The 11452-nt window shown below is 37.0% G+C and overlaps 1 protein-coding gene, 1 long non-coding RNA gene and 1 pseudogene across 3 annotated transcripts; 1 reads left to right on the top strand and 2 right to left on the bottom strand.

Annotated features, from left to right (window-relative positions):
- Positions 1-206: 206 nt before the first annotated feature.
- Positions 207-2947, bottom strand: LOC139817854 (ribosomal RNA processing protein 36 homolog; annotated as a pseudogene).
- A 174-nt stretch (positions 2948-3121) lies between these two features.
- On the top strand, positions 3122-4382 carry LOC139817855 (uncharacterized). Its single transcript, XR_011733314.1, has 2 exons — positions 3122-3974; positions 4255-4382. It is a non-coding gene; the product is annotated as an uncharacterized lncRNA (long non-coding RNA).
- A 1533-nt stretch (positions 4383-5915) lies between these two features.
- LOC139817481 (uncharacterized) lies at positions 5916-8967 on the bottom strand. 2 transcript variants are annotated; one of them, XM_071785613.1, is made up of 2 exons: positions 8780-8967; positions 5916-8424 (listed from the first exon to the last, which is right to left on the bottom strand). In XM_071785613.1, the coding sequence occupies exon 2, from the start codon at positions 7707-7709 to the stop codon at positions 6012-6014; it is 1698 nt and encodes a 565-aa protein (XP_071641714.1). In that variant the 5' UTR covers positions 7710-8424; positions 8780-8967; the 3' UTR covers positions 5916-6011. The 2 variants fall into 2 exon arrangements, with proteins under 2 accessions (XP_071641714.1, XP_071641713.1); XM_071785612.1 differs by having other exon boundaries at positions 8642-8967.
- Positions 8968-11452: the final 2485 nt, after the last annotated feature.

Here is an 11452-nt window from a genome sequence, read left to right on the forward strand (position 1 = left end):
TTCAAAAGTTACTTTTTTATTTTTATTTTAAGCATGTTTCTTTTAATCTCTTTCCTCTATTCGTCCAAAATCAAATATTTCATAAATTAGTGCAAGCAAGCAATATACTATATAAGTATTTATAAATATTTTTTGTATATGTGTATATAAAATATAAGTATTATCTTTTTCTTATAATAAGAAATCCATATTTATTTTAGACATTATTTTTATTTAAATATTTTCGTATGTTACAGATCAATTTTGTGTATAACTCTTCTGCTGTGTGAGTAAAGAAAAGGGTTCAGATGAAAGAACCCGGGAGAAGACTGAGGAGGCCTATAGGAAAGGTATCAGGCACCGTTGGAGTAACATTACGGTAAGCATTATTGCTTATTTGTACTAAAATTAGTCGTTTTGTTTTGATGATTTAAAAATAATAATTAGAGAAAAAAATAAATCTGAAATTTTATAAAAATTTATTCTTGTGCAAATTCTTTTCGAAAAATATAATTATTTTAATAGATATTTAATGAAAAACCATTAAGAAATTTTATGTATGTAAGAATTATCTTTTGAATTATTAATTATATTTTGAGCGTTTTAATTTGAATTTTATGTTTGTATATTACAGAATTATCGTGGCGCTGATTATACGTGGCTGACAACTCCACTGTCGATTGGTGAGTGACAAAAAGGATTATTAATGAGATAACGGATCCATGAAAATTGTATGAGATATGCATATTTCCGCATCATTATAATTGTATTAAAAATAAATATAGAATCTCATAGATCCGTTATCTTAAAATGGAGCTATAACGAATTATAACAAATATTTCATCTTGGACTCGTTTTGCGTTATTCAATTTGGTGTACTAATGTGCTTGAGGCTACATTCGCACAGGTACACAGAGAAAAAAATACAATAAATAGAAATTAACGGATTATTATTTTATTTGTCTGAATTCTATTGTTTAGGAAAATAAAACTTTTTATTCTTTTAAGTTAAAACATTCAATATATATATTATTTTTAATATATTTAAAATAAGTATAGTTCAATAAACTTTATAACGTTAAAACTTTAAAATGAGTCTTTATTTTAATTTTATTAATAATAATATTAATAGAATTAAAATATAAGGACCCGTTTTAAAGTGTAAAAGTTTTAACGTTTTAAAGTTATTGTGAAGCTATTTGAACTTATTTTAATATATTAAAAATAATATATAGATATATATTGAATGTTTTAACTTAAAAGAATGTAAAGTTTTTTTTCCTAGACAATAGAATTTAGACAACAAAAATAAAATATTTATATCTATATCTAGAGTTGTATCTTAATAAAGATGAATAGTTCCATAGATATTAGAAAAAATTATGGAAACATTTTTTTGTGTGTAAATGTACATATATGCACATATATGTACATATATGTAGGTCCGGAAGTATGTTCCGGGACTTTTATTTTTGATATCGGTATATTCCGGGACATTTGGCAGTTTCCAGGACTGTCCTGGAAAAAATTCATGTCCTACGGCAATTTTCGGGACAGTTTTTTGAATCTGATTACATATATGTATATGCGTTATATTCCAGGACTGTACATTTCAAAAAACGTAAACAGTCCCGGAACATACCTCTGGACCTACATATATATATATATATATATATATATATATATATATATATATATATATATATATATATATATATATATATATATATATATATGTTTCACTCCGTTCTGTCTGCTTTCAATTTTGTCCTGTCTTTATGTTTATTCTTTTTTTGCAGTCTCTGAATATGCTTCTTTAGTTTACCTATATTTTTCAATTTTTCATACTGTGAAACCATATCCAAGACTTTCTTCTCAGCTGCAAAAGACAAATAAGATAAAATAAAACAATATAATATCAATCAGTATCATGTTAACGATAAGCTAAACTTACATCTTTTCTTGAAGATAGGCTTCTCTCCTCGTTTAACAGATCTAGTAGCTCTTTCTTTTCTTGCCGCTTCTTTTCTGCTTTCTCTTTCTTTTTTTTCTCCCTTAACTGATTTTCAAGCCTCTGAATGAGATATTTTATTTTCTTTATAGCTTTTAGATCTGTTGTTTCTTTCAATTTTTTTTGTAAAGTTTTGAGGTCGTTTTCCCGTAACTTGTTCATAAATGCATAAGAATGTCTGAAGGCCTTCTCATTAAACGTATCACATAAACTATCAAATCTAGGATCCCGAGATACAAATTTTTTTACTCGAGTTAACTCTTTATATCTTGGAACTGGCTTTTTAGCAGAAATCTCTCGTGGCCTATTCTTATTTTCTCGTTTAAACTCTATTTTCTCAGTTTTTTTCTTACTTTTCTTTCCAAATATTGTCTCATTGTATTCCTTGGTACCTAATTTCTCTTTTAATTTCTGTAAATCCTAAAAACTCATATGTTTTAATTCCTCTCGTACTTGTTCCTAAAACACAAACAATTCGGAGCATGTTACCACCCACAAATATATAAATTTTTCTTGTAATAATAGTACTGTGTTAATTAAAATTAACCTAAATAAAAGCATTTAATAATATGTAGTAAAAATAAGTAGTAAATATGAAGAAAAACTTACACGATCTTTATCTTCTGTAAGTAGGGACTCTTTTTCATCATTCATGTTGAGTCCTAAGATGTAATAATGGAATACAAATTTATCAATCTCTATAACAAAATGGTAAATGTTTAGTATAACGCTCTCCGATTTTCTTGAAATTTTGTCAAATAGTTTATTTTTGTGTGTAAAATACATTCTGATAAGGAAAATCTTCGCTCTCATGTCTCGTTTTTTTTTATTTATTTTCAAAATTTTATGATGTCGGTAAGTAGCAAAATGAAAACTTACGTTTTTAAATACTGCGCAACTTCATTTGTTACTTTTTGATAAGTATGCGGACAACTTAATTTGTGAATATAGTAACAAATGAAGTTGCAGTATTTTAAAAACGTAAATGATCATATTGCTACTTATGCCCGTTCTAGACTGGAGGATGAGCCGACTCTCGGTTCATCCGCCTTCTATATAGTGTACGTGACATAAACTATACGTAAACTATAGATTTTTACCCGTCTACACCACTCACTCGGATGAGCCGAGAGTCGGCTCATCCTCCAGTCTAGAACGGGCATTACCGACATCATAAAATTTTGAAATTATTCTTTGTAAAATTATATTCTTTAATTATATTCTAAAAATTAATACACGACGATACGAGTCAAGCGCGGTACGTGGTGCGCAAATAGAGAATTAATAGTTACAGAAGTAACGAATTAAAATGTATATACGTATATACATATATTCCAATTTAATAAACTGCGCGCCGATTATTTGTCGGACTTGAAACACAGCTATGGAACATTAATATTTTTTATAATAATTTTTTTACAGTTTTTTAAATAATTAAATCGTGTAGATTTAATTCCGGGGAGGGAAGGGTATTAATGTTCCAATGATAGCTGTGTTTCAAGTCCGACAAATAATCAGCGCGCAGTTTATTGCGCCCATCGTGTGCTACTTTCGCCCCTTGGTGCACAATATACTATAATCGATTCGATTATTTTTATGTTACAGAAAATATCCACGCGGGAAGGAGTATCTTCGCATTTACCCAAGCAAAACTCTTGTTCTGCTTAGGTAAAAATTCAAAGACGGGGAAGCTAACGTACTCTCGTCCGCCGAATTAATTGAATAAACGAACCGCAGCCGGTTCGTCGCGTTTGCTTCGGGAGTGCCGTTCAAGTAATCGGACTAAAGGACTTTTTTTAAACGGGAGTGCCGTACAGTATCGCGCGAGAAAGACTTTTAATGAAATTAGTCCGCGCGCGATTGTAGTTTATTATCCGCGAGTGTTTCTCGCGAGTGTCCTGTGCGGTGAGAGGAGGAAGCCTGACGTCCTGAGAGGAGGAGGAGGTCTGAGAGAGACATCGGGCACCGGCGGAGCAACCTTGGGGTAAGTATCATCTCTTAGCTATACATATAAAATTGATAATTTGTTTCCATTTATTCGAAGTGTTTAATTTTAATTTCGATAAGTTAAAAGTAATTGAGAGAGAGAGAAGAAAGAGAAGTTATCTAAAATTCTATGCTTGAAAAGATCTTCGATAAACAGATAAATTGTATTGCTAAATATTTTATTGAAAGACGAATTAGAGACGCGTAAGAATCAACTTTTCAAATGTTAATAATTTTGAGCGCTTTTTTAATTTAAATCTTATGTTTGTATGTTACAGTATCACCGTAGCTACGTGGCTGCATAACTCCGCCCGTTGCGCATCGAATCGGTGAGTCAATAAATAATTTTTTTATTGAGGTAACGAATCTACGAATATATAATTAAATATAGAGCAATAATATATCTCGGTACATGCCGATTTACAATAATTTGTAGTATGAAAATATTACATTTCGTAGATCCATTGCCTTAAAATGGATGGGCTAAAATTGATTATGGGAAATATTTAATCTTGGTATCATTTGTATATTGTTGTATTTGCTGATTGTTATTGATTTATTGTGCGATTGTGCTTGAGGAAATACTCGCACACTTCGCACGCACCGAGCTCGCGAAGAACTCATTAAATTATGTTAACGAACTGCCGCGTTTTATATAAATTACTTTTGAATAAAGTTTTTAAGTACATAAATTAAATTTTTGAATTTTTATTACATAGATCAATTCTATTTAAAACTAGAGTAAATAATAAATATTTTAGAAACACAAGAGAAACAAAAAGTAAAATAATTCTCTAATAATTAAAGTAATGATTTTTTAAATAAAATTTTTTTAGATTTCTTTGAAAAATTATTTTTGTAACATTATATATATATATTATTTTTCTTAAACAAAAGAGATAAGTAAAATATTGTGTTAGAGTTAGATGTTATAAGAAAAAGTATTTGTAGATAGGGAAAAATTATGAGTTAGGATGTGTTTTATTTATACTTACCCATTTATTCATTTCCATATATTTAACCAAGATTAAATATTTATAAATCGATGCAAGAAAGCAATATATAGATATATTTAGAATTTATTAGATAGAAAACGTGATAAAATTGTTATTTATTACTAAAATTTATTTTAACAAAGCATCGATTTTACCCTAATTTTTTGTAGCCTATCCATCTATTTTTAATTGAAAAATTGGCTTTATGCTAGATAAAGTCAAGTTATATGACGTGAGATTCTAAATATTCTGTCGAGATACTGAAAATTTAAATTATTTCAGAACTGATGATATAGTACAATTATTCAGTTTTGCAATAATAAATAACTACGTTATATCAAAAATAATTTAGATAGAAAGTGACAGAAAAATATAACGAGATACATTATCGATAATCGTAAAATAAAGATTTGCATATATATCATTTAATTATTTAATTATTTAATTATAACAATGCGGTTATTGATTAATTATAATATCAATCGTGCGGGAAGTTTCTTTTTTTCGGATCTCACGTCATTTATTCTGTACCTATATCTTATTTGATATATTTTCGAGATGCGTACCGCATGAACAACATGCATAATAACGCATCTTGTGTGTGTTTTCGCGGTCGGTTTTTTCGTGGTCGGTTTTTCGTTTTTCGACATAACCCTCAGACACAACCCCCATTCCCCCCTCCTTAACTACTCCCCCCCTCTATCTCCCTATTCTCTCCCCCCCACTCCCCCTCCTCCCACCCCTCCTACTCGTTGACGCACTTTACTTCCTCCAACAGTTTCACTTTTGCTCACCATCTCTCTCGCCCCCCCCCCCGCAATGCGAACGTAGAGTGGCAGAGGCAGATGAGGGGCGAGAAAGCCGTCAGGCCGCAAGAAAAAGACGTCTTTTACTTTATCCTCATGTCTTTCTTTAGATTCCGTAATTATAGTTATGTCTGTGTTTTTAATATATTCGTCCACTTCCTCTTTTTTCCCTATATATCCTCTAGCGTTCCACAGTACTATTTCTAGTTTTTCTTTCTTATTCATAATTGTTTATTAAGTTCTTTGTCTTTTTGATGAATTGTAGTTATCACTAGCTTCACCTTCTGCATTGACCTCCTCCGTAATGTCTTCTGTGGATGTACTTCTAATTCCTATTGTTTTTTCCACTTCTTGTTGGATTATACTTTGAATTTGCTCTCTGATAAATCTCTTCCAATCTTCTTCTTCTAGTACCTCTTTTATGTTTAGATAGTTTAGTTTGTTTTCATTGTTTCCTTCTCCTACTTCCCTCCTTTGTTCCTCATTGTTATTTTTCTTTATATAATCTTCTTTCTTTCTCTCTTTCCAGATTGGTAGTCTACTTGTTTCTGTTTCTTTTGTTCTTGCTATTCTATTTCTGTCGTATTCATTCTCCTTAATTTTATTTATTGTTCTACTATAATATTCATCCTTATTTGTTGGTTTAGTTGTTCCTGCGTTTGCTACAGCTTTTGCATATGTCTTTCTTTCGTTGTTCTCATAGTTACTGTTTTCTCTATTTACTGGATTCTTATTTCTTAGTCTCTCGTCTATTTTAGGCCATGCCTTTCTGTTATATTTATCATACTCTTGTTCCTTTGCATCTTGTCCATTTATTATTTTAATTGCTTCTGTATATGTTGCATTATTTTTAGCCATTGCTATTTTTATTTCTTTGTTCTTAACATATATAGGGCATTTTCTATCCGTTGCCCTATGTTTTCCTTTACAGTTTACGCATTTATATCCAAAATCACACGGACCATGAGCCGTGCTGCCGCATCTTCCACACAGGTCCTTAGATTTGCAGTTGTTCTTGAAATGACCATATTTAAAGCATCTGAAATATTGACTAACTGGTTCTACATAGGGTCTTACCTTTAAGCTACCAAAACCCTCGAATATCGAAAATCTTTCCGGCAGTTTGCTTCCCTTTATTGTAATTATTATATTATCTGTTTCCTTAATCTCTATTTTTTTCATCTCTCTATTATATATCCTTTTTTTCATGACCTCTAGTTGTAAAATATTATCTTTTCTAACTAAATTTTCCCAGAGCTCCTCTATACTATACGGCCAATCCGCGATTACCCCTTTACAGTATCTCGACCTATTATCTATATATACTTGTAATTTATCTTTGTACTCTTTGTTTAACCTTTCTATACATCTATTTGCTTCTTCATCATTTTTAAATTTAAGTCTAGCTAGATTAAACCTATCCATTTCTAAGTTATCTGGAATGCATCTAATGCTGTGCAACAAGCTTCGAATTTTTACTTCATTCAGTCCTTTCTTCGCGCACGTGTTTTCCCTAGTAAGTTTACAACATACTATTTTATAACCTTTTAACCCTGGTTCGAAATATTTACCCGACAATTCTTTGGCAATTTCTTCTTTTCTTAAATTACGATCCTTTTTAACAAGCTTACCCTTGATGTTGACGTATATTATTTCCCCGAAGGCATAATTTCCGTTGTTTTCTCTTTTGTCACTCTCTCTTCCATCGTTGTTTTCTCCTTCTTCACTTTCTCTTCCGTTTGTTAGTACATTATTTACTAATTGCATCTCATCCTTATCTCTCGAAACTTCCTGGTCCGTTTCCATGTGCATCTCCGTGTTTCCCGCGTTCGTATCCGTCTTGTCCTTTTTCCCCTTGTTTTTATCAGTCATCTTGTCTTCTTTCTTTGACATCATCATTTTCTGGCCTGCCTTATCACTTCTTTTAACCATGTTTACGTTACTACATGTAGGATCATTCCTAATTTCTTCCGATATTAATTCATTCTTGTTATTACTAACATAACCTCGCGCTTGTTTCCCGCCTAAGTAACCCCCCTTCCGAAGGGGGGCAGTAAAACTTTTCTTAATTATTTCTTCTTTTTAGTTTATCTACGCCTCTAGGATACCCTCTAATCTCTCTTCTATCACTCTCAATTAATAGCACCCTATTACTATCTTTAGCTAACTTTCTCGACACGTCTACTCTCTACAACGTTCGCCATGTGACCTCCCGAACTTGATTCGACCGGAGCAACGGTTAAGTCACACTGACACCGACGGACGCTTTCTCGTAACCTTCATACTAATGATTTCAAATGTTCTTGGTTACATTATCGAATCTTAGTTATAAATGCTAAATTTGCACAGTAAATTATAGGTTGAATCGATCATTCATTTTCAAGTTAAATTGAAAAATAAAACAGTCCTATAAATTTCACAAGGAAATAACACTTCTTTCCAATTCTTACATCACGTAACGAGCACATTTCTCTAATCTAACGAATAACTTAAGATCAAGTGTTAAATACGAAAAAAAGAATATGTACTAGCGTACCATCACGGCATTCATTTTAAAGTCCATCATGTTTTTAACCTCCATGGCCATCTCACGAACGAGGACGAGACCATCCCTTTTTATGACGTTGGCTTCCACTTCATGATATTTCTAAATGTGAAACAATAAAAATCGGTGCGTGAACAGCAAAGATTACAAGATTTTTGTGTTAAAAAAATAATTTAAAAAAAACTCATAAATAGATATTATTTTCTCTCACGCTATAAATCTTTGCACGACATTTACAATACCTCTATTGATGGTTTGCTATAGAAAATAAATATATTTATTATAGTTATATAGCTAAATACATATTATATTTCCTTACCCTTTGTATCTCGCTCATTTTGGTTTAGTTATTTGTGCAACAAGTGCTGGAAGATGAAAATTCACGTGCGGAGTTGACGCACGAGCCGAAGGCGAGTTATTAATCGCTACGGGTTTGCGCGCGCGACGAACAACTTACTCATTGTGAAATATGTCCTCCTCTTGTTGACGACTCGAGCCTATGCACAACAGAAACAGTAGCCCGAAGCGTAGCAGCCTGTCGTCGATACGCAGAAACATTATTTCAACGCAATTCTAGACAACGATATTTCTCAAAAAATCCTCTCTCCCTCTTCTTCTTATCGCTACCACCCTCGCCGCGTTCTCTCGACGGTGTTGGTCTTCCGCGGTTTGGTGTGAGTTTTCCCGCCGGGTAATTTCACGCGATTGGCGATGATCGATCGTCGTAGCCGGGGAACCAGGGACGAACCAGTTCGGCACCCGTCGATTTAACGATCCTCGCGCATCGTCCATAGGTCATCGCACCGTCCTCGGATCACCGCCTCTCGCCCTTCTTGCGTACCGATCTCGTACACCATCTCTAACGAAAAGATTGACGAAATCAGTATAGTAGAGAGAGCAAAAAATAACAGAGTAAAGTAGGAAATAGTGTGAAGCAGATTCTGATAGAATAAGAGAGAGAACGATATAAGAGATATTATATATAATGAGAGATAGAATGATATATACGAGAGAGAGAGGGTAGAGCAGAGAGAGCGAGAGCTCAGCGAGACGAGAGAGAGATAGAGAGCGAGAGAGAGAGAGCGGAGAGAGAATCGAGAGTCGATAGAGAGATAGAGAGAGAGAGAAGAGAGAGAGAGGAGATCATATCTAGAGCGCGCTAGATAAAAAAGAGCATATCTCTCGAGGCCTCTCCCTCTCTAGAACTCTCTCCTATCTCTCTATATCTCCACATATATCCCACTCATCTCTAGCTCTCTCGCGCTCTCTCTTTCTCGCTCGCTCGCGTACACGTAATGTACAAGATCACGAAATCGGATCACGCACAGCGATGAGACCACCCGCCTTCATCCCCGTTGCGTTTGCCACTTCGCGAACGGCGACGGTCCGCGCCGCGGGTGTCAGAGCGAATCCGGTCGCCAATTCGATCATTTTAACGGCGGCGGCGGCGGGCGGAAGGAGGTAGGCGGTGGCGGTGGCGGCGGCAGCGGTGGTGGCGACGGCGGCGGCGTTTTCCGGGCTGCGTGTACCGTTACCGTTCCGGAACGTGCGCTCGAAATGTCACTGCCTGTTCCGGAGCCGAGCGCGACCACATGATCTCATCACCACGCGTAGCGAGGACGGCATAAAGGTGGAAGCACATAAAATTGCAGGAGCCATAAGCAGAAGGCAGAAGCCATATGCGCATACGCTATGGTATCTGTAGAGCTCTATAAATACCATAGCGCATGCGCATATGGTTTCTGCCTTCTGCTTATGGCTCCTGCAATTTTATGTGCTTCCACCTTAATTCTGCCCTTTTATGCCCGACGCGACAACGGGATTTACTCGTCGCTCGCGACGCTGCCGATCACGCGATTCCGCCTCGCGCCTCCGTAACGTTGTGGAGTGGAGACGCGGAAAGAGAAAATAGGAAAGGATGAGAGAGGGTAGGAGAGCGGAGGCGGACAGGTGAGCGGGAGAGGAAGAGGAAACGAGTTAGAGCAAAACGGCGGGAAAGGGGTTGAAGAGGAAAAAAAGCTCTCCTTCGTGACGATACTGCCTTTCCGAGGCCTGAATCCGCTCGCGGCTGCCGCGTGATGCGGAAAATCACGCGAGGAACGACGCGGCGTGTTGTCGCGTGGTATCGCGCCGCTATGTCTGCCGCTGCGCCGCTGTCTGGTGTCTGGCCGCCGTCGCCCGGGCCCGGGCGTCGCCACCCCCGAGAGGAGGTGGCTTGGCGCACGCGCGCCACGTACCCCTTACTCGTCTACGATCAGCGACCCAGCTCGTGGCATTTCAGTAGTACGTTATTTCGGGGGCGAGAAAGGGAGAGGGAGCTACCCCGTACCCCCTCCGCTATCCTCGCGGAGACGGGCGTCGGGGGCAAGCGAAGGTGGAGCGTTCCATGTTCCATGGTGGTGGCGGCGGCAGCGGCAGCGGCGACAACGCCGGTAACGCCGGCCGACGGCCAGCGCGACATCGACTTCACCGAAGCTCGTCGAAGCTTCCTCCAGCCACCCCGGTGTCCCCGGTTGTTCGCTCCGCGGAGCCTGGAGTCTTGCGCGGGACGATGCAGGAGGGGATGAACGAGGCAAGGGAGGGGAAAACGTCGTGAAAAAGATGGGTGGTGGTGGTGGTTAAGGCGGCGGCGGCGGCAGCGGCGGAGGCGAGGGTGGATGGGGAACAAGGGATAAAAGCAGCGGAAAGTGGTGGAGAAAGCCCGGCGCCGTTCCGCGGAGGACGGGGTTAGGGGAGGGGACAGGGGTGAGCGCGGTCCCGACCTTACGCCACGTTACGGGGTGTAACGCAGCGCAAGCCCGGTATCATTGATTTAACATGTATCTATATCTTACATAAAGGCTGGGTTCGTTTTGACGCTTTCAGCGCTGTAAGCATCATTCTATCTTCGTTGCACATCGAACATCAAACGAAGATAGAGCGATGCTTTCAGCGCTGAAAGCGTCAAGATAAACGCAGCCAAAGACAGTGAGAGATTTTTCTAAAAGCGAGGGAGGGGGGAGTGTAACGTCGCGTTACATTTGTCCAAGCATGGCGGGGTCGGCGTTATGCGCACGAATTGCTCAACCAACGCGACGAGAGAGAAAGAGAGAGATCTCTCCTCTCCTCGTCAAGAGACCATTTAAGACAA

Source organism: Temnothorax longispinosus, chromosome 8 (genome assembly GCF_030848805.1).
Source record: "Temnothorax longispinosus isolate EJ_2023e chromosome 8, Tlon_JGU_v1, whole genome shotgun sequence".
Taxonomy (NCBI): Eukaryota; Metazoa; Arthropoda; class Insecta; order Hymenoptera; family Formicidae; genus Temnothorax; species Temnothorax longispinosus.

Coding starts and splice junctions, on each gene's coding strand:
- LOC139817481 (XM_071785613.1), bottom strand. CDS start 7,709: ATGGTTAAAAGAAGTGATAAGGCAGGCCAGAAAATGATGATGTCAAAG.